Here is a 17,906-nt window from a genome sequence, read left to right on the forward strand (position 1 = left end):
GGGTGCAACAATTTAGATGAATTAAAAAAAAGCACATATATTAATATATTTAAAACAAATAAAAGTACCTTGGAAAATAAATTAGAAACAAACTGGAAGGAGGCGGAGGAGATAAGTCAGAATTTGTGTGCATGAAGCATTTTGTACCAGTTGGAAGTGAGAAATGGAAGACTGACTCCAAAAAGAAGTGGGTTACAGTAATCCAGAAAGAAGGTTCTAAAAGAATTTATTATTGCTCAGCGTTTTATTTCCACACAACAGACTTTCTTCCAAAACAAGTTCAAGAGAAAAATAAAAATATATATATTTCACCCATGAAATTTAGATGAGAGATGCATGCCAAATTTGTGTCATGTGATATCAGGAAGAAAGCGTTGATATATGGGTTCTTTCTGGTTTCATTAAGCCTAAACAGCATGACTTCAGTGTTTTTTCTCATTACGATTCAGTAAATGAAGAGCCCTTCATCTGAGGTCAACAAGGCAATCAAGGAGAGGCTAGACAGAGGATCCAGCCATGCACCTCAGTGGAAATAAACCTAGCTGTAATATGCTTAAAACATGAAAGGAAATGTTATGCTTCTGAAAATAGCTCCAATCTGGAAGGAGGAGAGAAAAAAACAGAGGCCCAGAAATGGATCTTTATGGTACTCCAAGGGGACAGAGATAACCTGTTCTTGTCAGCATCATGTTGCTGACAAGAAAACTACAACCACTACAGAGTGTCTGCTGTCAACCAGACCTTTCCATCCTAAAGATCATCAACTTATAATCTCCTTTAGCAATGTTTCCATCCAACTGTTATGCAAATTTTGAGAAAACTTTTAAAATAAAAAGTTTTTCCATCTACTGGATCAGAGGGAATCAACCAGGCTATGCAAACCATGACTTCATCAGGTGTTGACGCTACGTAGCACTGTAATAAACAAGATGCAGACGCTGCAAAGTAGCAAATATCTATGAAAAATGGAGAGCCATCCCCTTCAAGCTGGAGGTTTGTACTTAGAAATTTCTCAGAGTTTTGTGCCTCTGGTAAGACACAGACCCACCAGTAGATGGGAGCGTTAAACCACTCCTATCCCAGCCCAGAGTGCCTCTCTCTGGCTACTGCAGGCTGACAGTCCTCCACTCCCTGCTGGGGGTTTGGATTGGAAAAGTTCTCTACGTCAAAACTTATTCAGTAAACATGTTTCCTTCTCTCTTTTAATGGATTAACTCTTTTTAGGAAAAACCAAGAATCGCGTTGTGAGCGGAAAAAAATGTTTGTGAAATTGAAGACAACTTTTCAAATTTTGCCATTTCCATCAAACTCTAATGTAAAACTTCAAAATGTACATAAAGAAACAAGTTTGCTTTCCTGAGCTCACAGCATGCTCGCAAAAATAAACATTATAAATGTCAGACCTGCAAGTGGGAAGTAGAGGTAAAGACAGATTTTCTTATTTTCTTCTTACAGGATTTTAAGTAATAATCGTCCAAACAAGAAATAAATGTTCTAAATATTTCACTCTCTCTATAATATATAATATACAAGAGTTTTACTTCTGAAATAAGTGACAAAAAATATTGAACTTATTCAAATTTTTTGAGATGTACTTAAAATGTAATTCTCAGTTTGAACTTGTGCTGTGCTCCACGCTGTCCAGTTGTGTGGTAAACATGTTACAGTGAAACGATTAAGCCAGCACAGACTGAAACAACCCCCGGCTTATATTTGTTTAATGTGCATAATGAGGACAGTATTTTCTATTTTAAATCGATCAACATGTGTTTTGTTTATTGCACAGAAGCTCCATGGCGTGTTATTAGGCATAAATCAGTGTGTCTGAGGACATATTTCCAGTATTTCTGTTTTTAATCTCCTATCTGCCAACTTATTGTATTTAGTAAACATTTCTTTCTCTAGCTACCACATTTTAGAGAAAGATATTCACAAAAGTAAATCCAAACAAATGTGCACATATTCAGTCCCTCATTCCCTGCCACAATCTATCAGTCTTGTCTCTGTTGAAAAGAAATGCTTTAAAAAGCCATTTAATAAACTCATGCATTGTCTTTTATTGCCTGAGGCGCAGCTGTCTAAATGTCTTACTGTCTAACTCCGGGGAGCTCTCAGGCTCTTTTACTCTGTGCCTGCATCTTTTATTTCTGACCCTTTTTCTTTATCAATTATCAAACAGTAACTCTTTTTCCAAACCAAAAAAAATGTTTCCTTAGACTCATAAGTGCTGAAAGAGAGAGCAACTTTTTTTTCTTGCATTTTGTGTGTGTTTGTGCGTGTTAAAGGTTTTTAAATATCTTCTTGCATTCACCCCTTACGCTTTTTATTTAACCTTGATTTAACCAGGTCAGTTATTAAGAACAAATTATTATTTACAGTAACGACCTGGCGTATGAAGATGACCTTTGTGTAGCTTAACTGTTTAAGGTCTCCACCTGCCTGTTCAAGACATTTTGCACGACCCGATTTAATGTAAAAATATATGTCAAGACATCTGGGAATGGATGTCAAAGCTACACTGCAGGTGTTTGATAGGCCATGACAGGAGCCAGCAAACCTCTGTTAGGATGGTGAAATAAGAAAAGAAGTCCTGAATTTTTTATTTAAATAAAAAACAGACATAAATCTGAACTACTTTCATATCTGTAAGGAGATGAGATTTGCAGAGGATGCACAGGAATAAGAATAATTAATGAGCACAAAGAATCATTCATGGTAACATGGTACAGTTGAAACCCCAAGTTTACATACTCTGAATAAAAAGACACATTTTTCTCCCCACTGTGAAGTTATATCAGACCAAACCTCTCCTCTTTTATGTCATTTAGAATCAGCAAAATTATTTTTCTTTCCTAAATGCCACAATAATGAGAGGAATAATATGTCAGATTTGTTTATTAATGTCTTCAAAATCAGAGGTTTACTTACATTTCCTCAGTATTTAGAAGAATTGCCTTTCACTGTATGACTTGGTATCGCTATCGGCCAATATTAGCTGTAAAATTTAAATCGGACATAGGCCATTCCGTCAAAATAACTCACTGATGTAAAAGGTGCGGTTTTATATGACAAACCAGAACTACATCAAATGTGCTCTGTTTGAATGTTGTCATTGTCTTAAAGAGAGCAAATGTCATGAATAAATTTGACATTACACATAAAGCATGGGAGTTCGCCCAAACACTCTACATGTGTTTTGTGGACTTGGAGAAGGCGTTCGACCGTGTCCCTCGGGGGGCCCTGTGGGGGTTTCTCCGGGAGTATGGGGTACCGGGCCCTTTGATACGGGCTGTCAGGTCCCTGTATGACCGGTGTCAGAGTCTGGTCCGCATTGCCGGCAGTAAGTTGGGCTCGTTTCCAATGAGAGCTGGACTCCGCCAAGGCTGCCCTTTGTCACCGATTCTGTTCATTACTTTCATGGACAGAATTTCTAGGTGCAGCCGAGGTGTTGAGGGGATCCGTTTTGGTGGCCTTAGGATCGCATCTCTGCTTTTTGCGGATGATGTGGTCCTGTTGGCTTCATCGGAACGTGATCTGCAGCTCTCGCTGGAGCGGTTCGCGGCCGGGATGAGGCTCAGTGCCTCCAAATCCGAGGCCATGGTCTTGAGCCGGAAAAGGGTAGAGTGCCTTTTCTGGATAAGGGGGGTCGACCTGCCTCAAGTGGAGGAGTTTAAGTATCTGGGGATCTTGTTCACGAATGAGGGAAGAAGGGAGCGGGAGATCGACAGGCGGATTGGGGCAGCGTCTGCTGTGAAGCGGGCGCTGTACCGGTCCGTCGTGGTGAAGAGAGAGCCTAGTCAAAAAGCGAAGCTCTCGATTTACCGGTCGATCTACGTTCCCACCCTCATCTATGGTCATGAGCCTTGGGTCATGACCGAAAGAACGAGATCATGGATACAAGCGGCCGAAATGGGTTTCCTCTGCAGGGTGGCTGGGCTCTCCCTTAGAGATAGGGTGAGAAGCTCGGTCACCCGGGAGGGACTCAGAGTAGAGCCGCTGCTCCTCCACGTCGAGAGGAGCCAGTTGAGGCTCGGGCATCTGGTAAGGATGCCTCCTGGACTCCTCCCTGGTGAGGTGTTCCGGGCACCAGGAGGAGGCCTCGGGGAAGACCCAGGACACGCTGGAGGGACTATGTCTCTCGGCTGGCCTGGGGTTCCCCTGGAGGAGCTGGAAGAAGTGGCTGGGGAGAGGGAAGTCTGGGCCTCCCTTCTTAAGCTGTTGCCCCCGCGACCCGCCCCCGGATAAGCGGCAGAAAATGGATGAAATGGACATAAAGCAAGTAGAAAGTGTTTCATCATTTTCAGCATCTTTTTAGCATTTTCATTTGGTAGCAGGTTAAGTTGACAAAGATAATGCAGTATTTTATTTCCACAATAGAGAAGCTATATAGTTTCAGTAAGTAGGTATAGGAAAGAAAATATTGGTACTGGTATCGGTTATCGGCCAAATGAGTTTTAGTATATCTGCATATCGGATATCAACCACAAATCCAATATCATTTGTCCCCACTCAGCAGTTTTGGGTTTTATTTCCACAAGCTTCTCACCGTAGTTTGCTGAAGTTCTGGCTCATTGATAGTGACAGAACTGATGGGACAGAGTCAGGAAGACCTTTAACCTGCCCACAGATTCTCTATTGGACACCCGGGCTTTATGATGACCAGGCCAAAACACTGACTTTGTTGTCCTTAAGCCACTTTGTAACCGTTGTAGCCGTACGCTGAGGGTCATTTTACATTTGGAAGGCCAGTTAGTCTCTGAACTGTAACTTCCTGGCTGAAAACTTAAAATGCTGAGTCCAAAAATGAAGGTCTTTATCCCTGTATGAAATTGAAATCTGGCTTTTTAATGTTTCTTTCAGCCCAGGCCCACACAGGACACGTTCCATCCAACTTTTTTCATCTTTTGTAAATCTGTAAAGCAAATTTGTAAAGTAGCTGAAACATTTTTTTCATACAAGTTCAGTGAGTATAAATCTGTTAGTGAAGCAGTGTACCGCCTTCAGCTGGTCACTAATCTGAGAGTTGTTGTGGAGTGAGAAGCCAGCTCTGGGGAAACACGCTATCCTGATCGTTTGAGTGAATTAGCCATTAAAGTGTCATATCAATCATTCATTAACGCTCAGAAATGTCACAATCCCACCCTGATGAGGCTGCATATGAATAGATAAAAGAATCTATTTTCAGTGGCGCCTGTTGGATAAAAAAACCTTCTTAACCCATCTCATACAATGGCAAAACAACACTTTTTACTTTCACTGTGACACATCAAACATGTCACATCATATTTAAAGCTTTACTCCGTTTCAAACTTCAAGTGGTGAATGTGGAAAAGATGGCCTGCCAAATTTATTTGGAATGCGGTTGCATTTCTTGATTTCTGTTTAAGTGTTGGCTGTCACCTGAGATGCTTTGCTACGTCTGTTATTTGCGCCATGAAAGAAAAGTTCCTGACCTTTTTCCTTTTGACTCATTTATTTACAGTGTTTAGGATAAAGGTTTACTTATTCCATGCTTTGAAGTGACAGCGGCGACAGCAGTTCAAACCAGTCATAATTGAGCGGTAGACCTGATAAGACGGGATGAATAGACAGATAAATAAAGTCCAAACTCATTATTGTGTTTCACAGACGAGCCGAGCTGGATTCATAACAAGAATCAGAAGGACAGATCTGAACTTCAATCAATTGTTCTACACCGGCCTGAATGATTTTTGTGGCTTTTCAAAACACAAAAACAAAAAAAATCCATCCAGCGAAATATGAAATATCAAAGGAACAGAACCTTGTCATGGAATCTTTCAACCCGGGTGTTACCTCGCTGATTCTGATTCACATTTTAACAGATCAAAACGAGATGAGAGTCTATAACATAAGTTATTAAGAACATATTTGCCCCCTTAGTGAGTGCTTCTGTTTTTACTTTTCCACTCTAAAATGTTTCAGTATCAAATTTAATATCAGACAAAGTCAACTTGAGTAAAACAAAATGCAGTTTTGAAGTTATAATTTCCTTTAAGGTTGAAAAATACCCTGCCAACCAAGCCAACCTGGTGCTGTGACCAAAAGTGATTTTCTCCCACATTTAATCATCAATTAAGTATAATTACCCACAATTTCCTGGTTCAATTTCCTGATTACTGCCTGACCTGTAGAATGAAGAATTAACTTAAATAGAAACTGAAGTAGGCTTGAAAGTCACCAGTAGAAAGACAAAAATGAATCCAAATGCAGATCAGTGACTCATTCCTGAGGAAACACAAGAATTCAGAACAACATGTAAAGTACTGGTCTTAGTCTACTTCTAAATATTTGTTTCATATTCTGAAAGATTTACATTAAAAACAACAAAAAAAGAAAAGTCTGTAAGGGGGTGCCTGCTTTTTCATGTCCCTTTATTACTATGAAAACTCATAAAATAGAAAGAGAAAAAACCCACATAAACACTTCTTCCTTCCCGTTCACTGAGCCATCACTCCAGGTGTGCCTTCCACTCCTGTGGTATCACCTGCAAATTTATTGGTCAGGTGCTCTTCATGTGTCAAAGCATGGTCATGTGTTATAAGTGTGAAAGGCAAATTTGTTTCCCAACGCTAAAAAAAAAAAACAGCTCAACTACGCCTGAGGTATTTTGCATAGATGAGCAGATGTGCAACTCTGGAGGAGGGGAGTGAATACCAATTGCACTTTGCACCTTTCAGACTCGATGAAGATGAGAAAAAAAAGGGAACGCCTTGTGTCACTTTCCTTTCACTTCACGATATTCACGGCGGTGTTGGTTACTAACATAATATCCTAACAAAATACACTGAGGGGGTAAAGCTGCAATATGAAAAGACGTGAAAAAGTTAAAAGGGTGTGTTGACTTCGCATGAGTTTCATAAATATGACTGTAGACTTTAAACAGACATGAGTCATTGTGTTGTGGTCAGAGGTAACAGACATGTTGGTTATGTTTCAATCGAATTGTCATGGAAACGTTCAAAAAGTCTCAAAAAAGAAAATGCAAATTAGGCGTGTTTCTGCTCTTTGGAGTGAATCATCCAGGCTAAGCATAGCGTAATTTCATCAGACGATAATGTTATGCATGGCTGCAAGAAACTAAATCTAGAAAAATACAGAGAGGTTTTCAGGAATGTGTTGCTATCGGATACGATGTATTTGTTCTGTCCTGTCAGCTAGCATCAGTGATGCCACCTGCTGTCCGCATCAAAGAGAGGAAAGACACAGCTAATCAATAGTGCAAGGTAAACATTTGTTACCACAGAACTTATCTAGATGATGTGCGTCTATCTTACAGAGGCGGAAATAAATCATTATAACAAGAAAATCTTGTTATAATGAGACGCAAACCGCGTTAAAATAAGAACTTTTTTTCTTAGAATAAGTAAAACCTGTTTTATATTACATTTTAAGAAGAAACCTTTTCATTAAAACAAGTTGAGTTTGATATCTCACTATAAAGTTTCAAAGTTTCTTGTTTTAACAGGATCGTTCTTCTGACTGATTATGACTTGTTAAAAAGGCGTAAAGAGAAACACTGTGACTCTCCTGGTTATTCTGGACCAGATCAAAAAATCCCAAGAGGTGTTGCTGTTTTACTATTTCTTACTTAAAGGAGATGATATTTTGGTTTTAATGAGATTTAAGTCTATCTTCAGTCTATCTTCAGCTTGTTTTTAAATCTTGTAGCGAGAAGGTTTTCTCATTTTAAAATGATGCTGCACCTGCATTTATTTCCAAGCTCTGGCAGATAAACTCTTTTTAGCACATTAACGCTTTTTCAGAAAAACCAACTCTAGCGCGCGCACAAACTTTTGTTTTTCAAAATAGAGGAAGTGCTTTCACATTTTGTCATTCCCATCAACCTTTTCAACATTGATAATTCAGAGAAATGTTAAGTACAAACATGTTTGTTGTGTGACAGGATGAAGTTACAGACAGACTTGACAATTCCTCAGAAAGGGAACCAACACAGAGACGTTTTGGAGTTTCTAAAGATTACAATGCACAAAATCTTTCTGAACCTTTGATCTTAAGACCTGCAGAATACACACCAAGTTGCACGTCGTTTTTACCCACCTTGAAAGCTCTTGTTGCTTTCCGAGGGGAAAGAGTTCCCCAACATCACGGCGGTCGGGTCGATGATGATTTCTCGGCTTCTGCTCTGCGATCCCGTCACCTCCCTCTTCCCTCCGCCTCCATCCAGCCGCAGCGTCATCTCATTGTCGTGTCTGTCCAAGGAGACCTCGTGCCACTCGCCGTTGTCAAGGCGATAGCTGGGTAGGGTCAGGTTGTACTCTCCGTCCCCGAGGTTGTAGAAAGTGCAAAGAAGGCCCTGAAAGACCTGCAAAAGGGAACAAAAGGAAAACCTGGAGTTTGTAAAACAGTTTGTATATAAAGCAGCAGTAAAATGCTGAGCCTCACAAGCAACATGAATTATTCAGACGTTATTAAAGATGTTCCAGGAATGGAAAATGAATACTCTTGCTTTAATAGATCAACAACAACACAAACAAAGCAAGTAAATAGATTCTATGGCTCATTCAGGAAATGATTACATTACCAATCATCACACTGATTATTCGGAGTAAGAGAAACCTTGTTGCATGAGGACAATTATGTCTACAGCGCTAAAAAAAGAAGGGCCAATGCCTGCTGCTCTAGTCTGCAAAACTGAACTTAGTTTGGATTCTTTCAGAAAACCAGTCAGACCTGATTCAGCACAGGGAAAATGGTATTTTATGCTTTTTACAGATTTCACTTGTTTCTCTGCTGTAGGTAAATTTAACAGTATATTCATGTGATTGATTGGCAGCATTAAGACCCGCCTCCTGGCTCTGATTGGTTGTTTTTGACTTGGAGCATGTCTTCAGACGACAATAGTAGCTCAGGGAGGAGGTGGAGGAGGAGATCGATCTGTTCACAGTTTATCTGCCTAATACCATACATTCATGACATGGTAGACATATTTTTGATAAACGTTACATAGTGCGGTTTTAAGTTATATATATTTTTTAAATGTATTTTTTTAAACTTCTCAATTAAGTACATTTTAATTGACTTACATAAAATGTTCAGACGTTTTGTGGAAGAGTTAAGGTCAGCAGTCACGAATAAACAACTAGGAAGAGTCCAGGACGGACTGAGATGGAATTCATGGGAGCGTTCCAGAGCTAAACCCATGCTAAGGGGCTCAATAGGTTTTCACAGCACGGTTACAATCTTTCATTAAATGAGAACAAGAACAAAAACAGCGTTTTCTGCCCTGCAGCGATGCTGACAGCATCATCATGCAGTTGAGTCATGTATCCCGGTAACTCTCGGCGGTATGAATTTATGAGCAAAATAACATGATATCTATCGAAGAAAAGGAAACAAAAGTCATCCATGATGCCTCAGTTGTCAAATTTTTATCAACAAGTAAAGCGCTTTAAAAAGCCGCCTGATTTATTTTGGAATTACCACTCTCCCACTGATGATTCTGAAAGAACCACAAGTTTATTTGAACACAAAAACAATGTGTCGTTTTCAATGTTGGTGAAACAAAGAGAAGCGAATCAGATTAATGTGGTTGAAGAGTAAATCTCTGCTTTCATCACGTCTCACATTCCACACATTTACACCGTATGAGACTTTCTATGAGACTCACCCATAATCACATGAACTGTAGATAACATCCATCCATCCATCCATCCATCCATCCATCCATCCATCCATCCATCCATCCATCCATCCATCCATCCATCCATCCATCCATCCATCCATCCATCCATCCATCCATCCATCCATCCATCCATCCATCCATCCATCCATCCATCCATCCATCCATCCATCCATCCATCCATCCATCCATCCATCCATCCATCCATCCATCCATCAGTCTGAGTATCTAAGTATATCATTGTTGTTATGTCTGCAGTCAATTCCCAACCATTGAGGGTTTTCTATCACACTAAGTAAAAAAAAACCTATTCAAATATTTCTTTTTATATTTTAATATAGTAGCAGACATCCAAGACTATGAAAAACCACTGTGAGTTCATAATGGAATCAAAGTATGAAATTCTTTTTAAAGTAGGGCTGTGACTTTGTAACGTAAGTTTTGATTAATAACATAGATTGTAATGCAATTAATCTTTTTTTTTCATACTGAAGTTTAAAGCAGAATCTTTGTATTTGCGTGTTCCTAGTACGTTTCTAAATCTGACGCAAAGGCGATAACAATGGACAAAAAAGCTGCTTCTCTTGCACCTATGGGGGTTACAACTGATCTGACTTAACTCTGGAAAAGACTATTGTTGTATTCAAGTTCTGTTTAAGGAGTTAGGCTATTAGCAAATCTATCCAAGCCTAAAATAGCATCTCAGTGCTAAACATGTAGCAGCAGCCCAGACGTCCCAAATGCTAACATTAGCGTCCACTGTCCACATTTCTAAAAAACATCCATGAATGATCAGGAGTTCCTGAAACACTGGAACACTGAATGGTTGGAATAGCACTTTACATAAAGCTAATGGTTGAATAACATGAAAAACAGATAAAAAACTATAAATATCTTAGTTGTTGAGTTCGGATGTCTATTTATTCAAATATCTAGCAGCAAAATTGTTTTAAAGTGAGAATGTTTTTTTTTTTTGATATAAAGTTTTTTATTAAAATTTTAATTGTGATTAATTTGTTAAATAACTTGACTTAAAATTTTAATCAAGTCCCACCACTATTTTAACATCTTCCCACAATGGTGATAAAGTATTAATTTCTGAAATAATGAATCATTCAGAAATCTTAATATTTACCGATGATATCGGTTGTTTAGAACTCATTAGATTGTCAGAATCATCAAACAATTATCAAACCTGTTACTGTGATTTCTTTCCAGCTTTAAGGGAATGAGGTTGTAAAGGTTTGAAGTTCACCTTAATGAGCTTCTATTTCACATTACACCTGTTCACATAGAACTCATCATGCTATGCATCACAGGTTCATCTGTAAAAAGGCTAATAAAACTAGCTACTTATACTTGTCCGTTTTGAAGCAGCCTCAGCACATATTAGCTTTATAATCAGCCTGAAGCCATTCTGAGGAAGAAGCTCTAGGCTACCAGGTTCTGTCAGGCATACAATGTTTGGAGGGAAGAGTCTGTGGCTCCTACTGGGACCCAGTGTCCCCACAGAATGACAAGCAAGTACAGTCTGTCAGCAGTTTACACAGAAAAACCCCCTCCAAGGCATTCACTGTCACAAACAAACTCACAGTGCTGATGGAGACAAAACAAAAAGATTTCTTTCTAAAACAGTTTCCCTCAGCTCAGGCGATTAATCTGCTTTTGTGACAGTCCAGTCTCGGTACAGGTAAATATTACACTGATTTCACATTGAAGCTCCAAGCTTAAAACTGGCCCTCTTTCAGTTGGATCTATTTAAAGTAAAACTTAAATGCTTAGCCATAAATACAATAAGGAAAAGCTTACAAACCTCAGGACAGCAGCCTAGATAAAATGGTGGCAGCATCATGTGTGGGTGTTCTGGTGCTCTTCACAAAATAGATGACATCATGAAGGAAGAGCTTTATGTGGAAAAGCTGAAGAAACCTGTTTCAGAATTTGAAGAGACTGAAAATTTGATGTAAAAAAATAAATAAAAAAATAAATAAATTCTGGTTCATTATTGGGGCATTTAAATAATAATAATAATTTTGGTAATACCAACTTATCTAAAATGGGAAAAACTGAATCTGATTGAACATTCACATAAATATATTAAGTTATTAATAGACAGAATATGAAACATGATTGAAAAGGCAGAAGACATTAGTACTGATAGACCCGATTCATTTATTCTCCCTTCAACCAGCACAGGACCAAAGGCTTCATGTTATGATGTTATTCCCTCATCAAAAACACACCAGGAGTGTTGACTTCCAGGATTAATAAAAACCAGTTTGAACAGTAAACTGGACTTAACTGCATTGTTTGATAACTAGGATCAATATGGAATGCATGTAACTGATTTGGAATCTGTTCGTCTTAATGGATTCAAATGATTTTCTTTGTAAAGTGTTTAGATTTGTTGTGAACTGGAGCAACATAGTTAAGCTTTTCAGTGATGTTACAGTTGTTGATATGCTTATGCTGCGTTGTGGTTTCTTGGCTTTGTGTTTTTCCTCTTTCTGTAGGTTTAGAGGCAAACTGCTACACTGCTGACTTCAGTTCTCTCTGTGCTTCAGTCTCTCCTCTCCTCTACTCCTCATTTTCCTTTAAACATTTCTCTCTTTCTTTCCAATTTCTGTCTCCATTACATTTGAAATAAACCCAGAGCCAAATTTCTAATGAAGTTTAATCTATATATCAAGAGGATCATTACAGGGAACGCTGTAATGCTTCACTTGTGAAAGTAAATTTGTTTGGCTTCACCTTGACAGTCATATAACAATTCTGAGTGCCACAGTGCAATACATTTCTTTCTTTCTTCAAAGTAAATACATAAAACAATAAACTGAACTGAAGTTATGTATCTTTTTCTACAGTATATGCAAATATCTGGTTTCAACTCTGTCATTTTACTGAAACTGAATTTTGTAGGATATCTACAAAAAATAGAACAAGTTTTCTTTAAAAGCAAGCTTCTTTTAAATCAAAAATGGAATTTGTCTTTAAAAACGTCTAACTTGAGAAGGAATTATTCATTTTTCTAAGTGGACAAATCAAATGAAACTCATTTGCTTTAGGGAGATCCACAAATGAAGGTTCTAAAACTGTCTGCATGTTAATTTGAAACAAATCCCAAATCAAAAGGAAACTTGAGGTAATTATGGTGAAAATGCTGAAGTGACTAAGGATTAAGCTTCAGATTTAAATATTTTAAAGGTAGAACGACTCCAGTTGGTCTGACTGATTAGAACAATGAGATAACTTAGAGCTGCTCCTTTTAATACCGTAAGGATCTGCAAATTAGATCCACAGTCCAGGGTAAATGTCTAATGTCTTTTTAAGGAAAAACATGCAGGAGGAACGTTTCTAAGACAAAAACGTACAAATACAAAGCAATTAAGACATTTATTACAACAAGCTGCACTGAGGACCTGAAATAAAACCTGGTGCACTTTTTCTGTTTTTATTTTAATTCCAACGCCTCTCTGTCATCCATGCAGCATGGAGGGCCGGGAATGCAGGAAGGGTGGAGGGGGGGGAGACGGAATATGTCCGAAGGCTGTTTTAAGGGAGACATGGTGGTGGGTGTGTCGTCCTCATTTCAATTTCAAACTGATCCTCCAAGTGTCCCACTGAGCATAATTTCCTCCCCTCCATCTTTGTCTGCCACTGCTAGCGCGTAAACACAGAGCTGAGATGAGAAGGGCAGGCAAACTGAGACAAAGCAGGAGAGATGTGACGAGGACGTGGGCGCACACCGGTAACTTCCTCACTTCTCCTCAGCATAATAAACATAAGGCAGGTTTCTGAAGGAGGACACTGGTCAAAAATGCAGATCACTACTCTTAACTTTACATACCCAACTACAAATGTCCATGTCTTTGCTTTTAAAAAAAATCCATTTCTCTCACCTATTCCAGTCCTAATTCATGCATCAACGACTCCTTACTTTTAACAAGAAGTTGGGTAAGATGTTGAACACCTCCAAGGCTGTTTGGCTTTGGGACGGAGGCTCATTCCAGAGCTCTATTATAAGGTAATAATTATGGTCACAATCCACCAGGGCAGTGCTTTTCATCCAGACATGCTCCCAGCCACCTGATTTAACTCCAATTAAAGCAGAACAGAGTGGTGTGATTTGACTCAAGCTCTGCTCCCTGGGTGGCATGTATGAACGTGGTAGCTGGTGTGACTGGAGTTTGCAGGAGCAGTTTCCGCTTTGTGTGTGCCACTCTGTTTTGCAGTCAGCACTTCCAGAGAAGAGAAACTTTTAATCCCTCAGATGCTTCTTAAGCTCTACAGCGTTTTTTGAACAAAACATTTTAATCTAAACATGTGCTCGTCATGTAATTGGTAATTCTAGGCTTTTAATGATTAATTAAGAAGTTATTTTTTTGATGAGCATCGATTCTTGGGATTTGTACCATTGTACATTCCCCAAAATCACTTCAGTTTATTTATTTGTTTCTTATAGAAGAAATTTAGATAATGAACCTGATCTGTATAAAGACCAGACAGATACATGAAGCATACTGTCATTTCCACCACTGATACTTCTCATATACTCATTCTGAATGCATACAAAATGTGATTGGAAAAACATTTTAATCTTGACTGACATGAAAATGGAAAGAATCTGACATTTTGGTGAATGAATGAATGAATGAATGAATGAATGAATGAATGAATGAATGAATGAATGAATGAATGAATGAATGAATGAATGAATGAACTTCAGACATGGTGGCTGAGGTTGCAGCTCCTCACCCATACAGGAGACGCCACCCTTTATCTAGAGTAAATGACCACATCACGATGAAACTGCTACCATTTAAAAACTAATTTTGAAAACACAAAAGTTTGGTTGGCTGAAACTTTGCACAGTTGACACAATCAACCTAACAAACCCACAAACCCAACTAACTAGAGGTGTGCCGATCGATCGGCTCTGCATAATTACTCCGCTCAGTCAGAAACAGCCACACAGAACTAGCAGTACTCAGCTAGCCGCCATGCTATCAGGAAGTTTTTATTCAGTAACTCTGGATTGTTTATTGTAATGGAACCTGTATTTGCCTTTGAATGTTAAGTTTTATACTTGAATTTTTGGCAATGTTGAGAGGTTTTATTTTGACTCTTTGCATTGTTTAGCCTCTTCAGAGCCTTCATATGTTATCAGTCTGTTGAAGATAGTATTACCGATAGCAGTACAATTTGCACAATGCCTGTTTTGTTTTTTTCTTGGAAAAAGTGATTAAAAACAAGTTTTTGTCTAAATTAAGGTGAATTTATGGTTCCTTTTTCCATACAATGTAACCGGTAGTGCTTATGATAAAAAAAATAAAAAAATATGTGATCGGTATCGGTGATCGGTATCGGTCATCGGCCCTCATGGCTGATCGGAATCGGCAGGAAAAAACCTGATCGGCACATCTCTACAACTAACCTAATCCAACCAACTAATCCAACCAACTAACCAACCCGACCCAATATAGGGCAATAGTGCATAAAACAAAAATAAGATCCAGAAATCTGACAGGCCGTCTACTGTCTAAGTAAATAAATGAAATTCAACATGGTGTGTAGTAAAAGCCCTGATGTGAATTCTTAACAGCTGAGTGTAATTCCTTTGTAATTTTCAGCTCAAGGAGTTTTAGTTTGATGCTTTATGGAGTATCTATTGGTGGTAGTGTTGTTTTAGACTACATGTGATGACAGTAGGTGACCTTAAAACAACTAACAAAAGCAAATCATTTGTCCAAAGCAACATCTAGCAAACTAGACAAGCAGGTGTAATTTTTGTTTTACTCTTAACAAAAGTTCAGGTGACCTACAGTGAGGAGCATGGACAAGTTTGGTCAAGTATTTCATTCTTTCATGCAGAAAGCCTTGTAAAAATAAATGAGCTCAGCAGTGTGACCTTTTGCAAAGCAGCGGAGTGAAAGAGCAGCGTTTTAATGCCGTATCCTAATCAGTGAATGTCGGGTTATGCACCGTCCTCGTGACTTTGAGGAAACATAAAATGGCATTACCTGGTCATAACAAAATATGATGCTGTCAACTTTTTCTCAAAGGAGATGGCAATCAATTTATTAACTCTTCAATTATTTTAACAGGGGTGCTGGCAGCGATAACCTGTGGCAATCCACAGTATAGTTTTCAAACCGGGTTTTTAAAAAAGGTTTTACAACCTGGAGGCATGTCTTGATAAATAGTTTTTACAGTGAGCTGGAACATGGTGAGAATTACCTGTGGAGGGTAATTCATCCACAACAAGGTACTTATATATATATAAAACTTAATTTTGTTTTTACTCGGTTCATCTTAATCTGACAGCTTTAGGAGCTAAAAACATTTCAAGTGTGGCGGAAAAGCAAAAGCTGAAGAAATCTGTAGGGGAACAAATACTTTTCCACTGTGCTGTACGATATGCATTTCTAACATGACATAACATCAGAAATCCACGAAGTGCACAGTTACAGTTCATGTTGTTTGTATATTCAGAGTGGATCTGTACAGTATATCTGCACAGATTTAAAGATTTCCTACAGTTAAATGCTTTAGTCACTCATTAAGCCAAACACAATCAGTCCCCTAATTTCCTGAAAGAATATCCAGCCAAGAGTAACTCACACTAATTCCTCCTTCTGATTAAAAGCAAACAGAGCTGTTAGAGAGAACAACATAACCCTGGTAGCAATATGTTCCTACTCCAAGCAGAGACCAAGGCAGAATATCCCGCATGTCACTGCAGGGAGCTTTTTCATAAGATTCACATATCCCCATGCTGTCTGCACCCAGGAATAAATGCACTTTATGTCGTGGATAAATGATGTGAACCTGCTCCCCATGCGGCGGTGCTGAGAGAGCGCTGTGACATTTAAGAGGAAGTGCAGGAACGGATGAATCGAAGGAAGAGACAGATGGATGACAGACGGGGATCGTAGGAGAGGTTGCACTCTAATGGCGGCTGTGATATGGATCCTGTAATCATCATCAGTTAGACACTGAAGTTTGATCAATACACGCGGGCACGGTGCGGGGTGACAAACAGGAGCGAGCGTCCGGGAAGCACCGGAGAGAGGCGCCGCGCCGTCCAAGACAACAAGTTAAGTCGAGACAAAGCAGGGAAACTGGCAAATGAACAGAAATGAAGGAACATTTAAAGTGTGAACAGAACATTCAGTGGGTGTAATGAAGCCCTGGAGACAAAAAAACAAAAAAACATCAACAAAAAAAAACAACAAAAAAAAACAAGTGTTTAATGCATTCAGACCTAGAGCATTTATTCTTTTTCTTTGTGACTTTGTCTACCAAAAGTGAGCATATTTGTAGTAGCATTAGTACCATTAATAATAATAGTAATAATAACAACAGCAAGAACAACTAGCTGTGCATCAATTGCAGTTTTCCAATTTCAAAAGCCTGACCTATCAATTTCGATTTTAAAGTTGAGAAATAGAGACAAGTGGCAATGTTGACCACAGTAGGTGAATACTGTTAACCAGGCATGACCTGGTGGGCGGGGCTGTCGGTCAGTCATGCCTAAGTATCAGCCGATTTCACAAAATGAAGGAAATCGGCGCCAATTCATCAGCCGAAGGATTTATCGGTGCAGCTCCGTCCAGCAACAGTAGTATAAATATATGCTGCTAGCTGGACTCTTACTAAATTATCTTCAACCTGTAATAATTTTCCATAGTTACACATTTCAGCTGAACTGCGACAATATTGATGAAAATGTACCCAGTAATTATTGATTCTAAATCTTTATTGTTACATAGTTCCAAATATTTCCAAAATCCTTCATTATTTTAAACCCAAAGATCCACCAAGCTTCAGCTAGCTTCAACATTGACTCTATAGTAGAGGTTTGTGGTTAACATGTCATGTGACCAGAGGAAGCCCAAACCACCAGCCTCCACCACCGTGCCTCGGCGCTGATGCAGGGAGCTTCTGATCATATCCTATGTTTGATTTTCACAAAGTCTTAGTGTTGTCTCAACGCGTTAGGGGTTAAGTCAAAACTTTTGAATCATGCATCATTTGAGCATTTTTTTCTATTTTTATTATAATTATATTTGTATTATCCTGAACAAATGAAAACTGTAGTTAGTGACTTTCTTGATGTCTGTCAGTTTCAAAACACACACATCCTGACATAAATAGATAATAGTTGAAGGAGAAGCCACTACTTTCCTGGGAACTGAAGTGTAAATGTGAACACTTCATGGTCCATTCATCCATCCATCCAGTA

General features: G+C 38.8%; 1 protein-coding gene across 1 annotated transcript in view; it reads right to left on the reverse strand.

Moving 5' to 3' along the window:
• LOC103462246 (neural-cadherin) overlaps positions 1 to 17,906 on the reverse strand; it is a 353,789-nt gene that overhangs the window by 54,359 nt on the left and 281,524 nt on the right. Inside the window, exon 33 of the mRNA XM_008404906.3 lies at positions 8,080 to 8,344. Coding sequence (XP_008403128.2) covers positions 8,080 to 8,344 — 265 coding nt within the window. The remainder of the gene's footprint in view (positions 1 to 8,079; positions 8,345 to 17,906) is intronic.

Source organism: Poecilia reticulata, chromosome 3, assembly GCF_904066995.2.
Source record: "Poecilia reticulata chromosome 3, P_reticulata-male-v2, whole genome shotgun sequence".
Classification (NCBI taxonomy): Eukaryota; Metazoa; Chordata; class Actinopteri; order Cyprinodontiformes; family Poeciliidae; genus Poecilia; species Poecilia reticulata.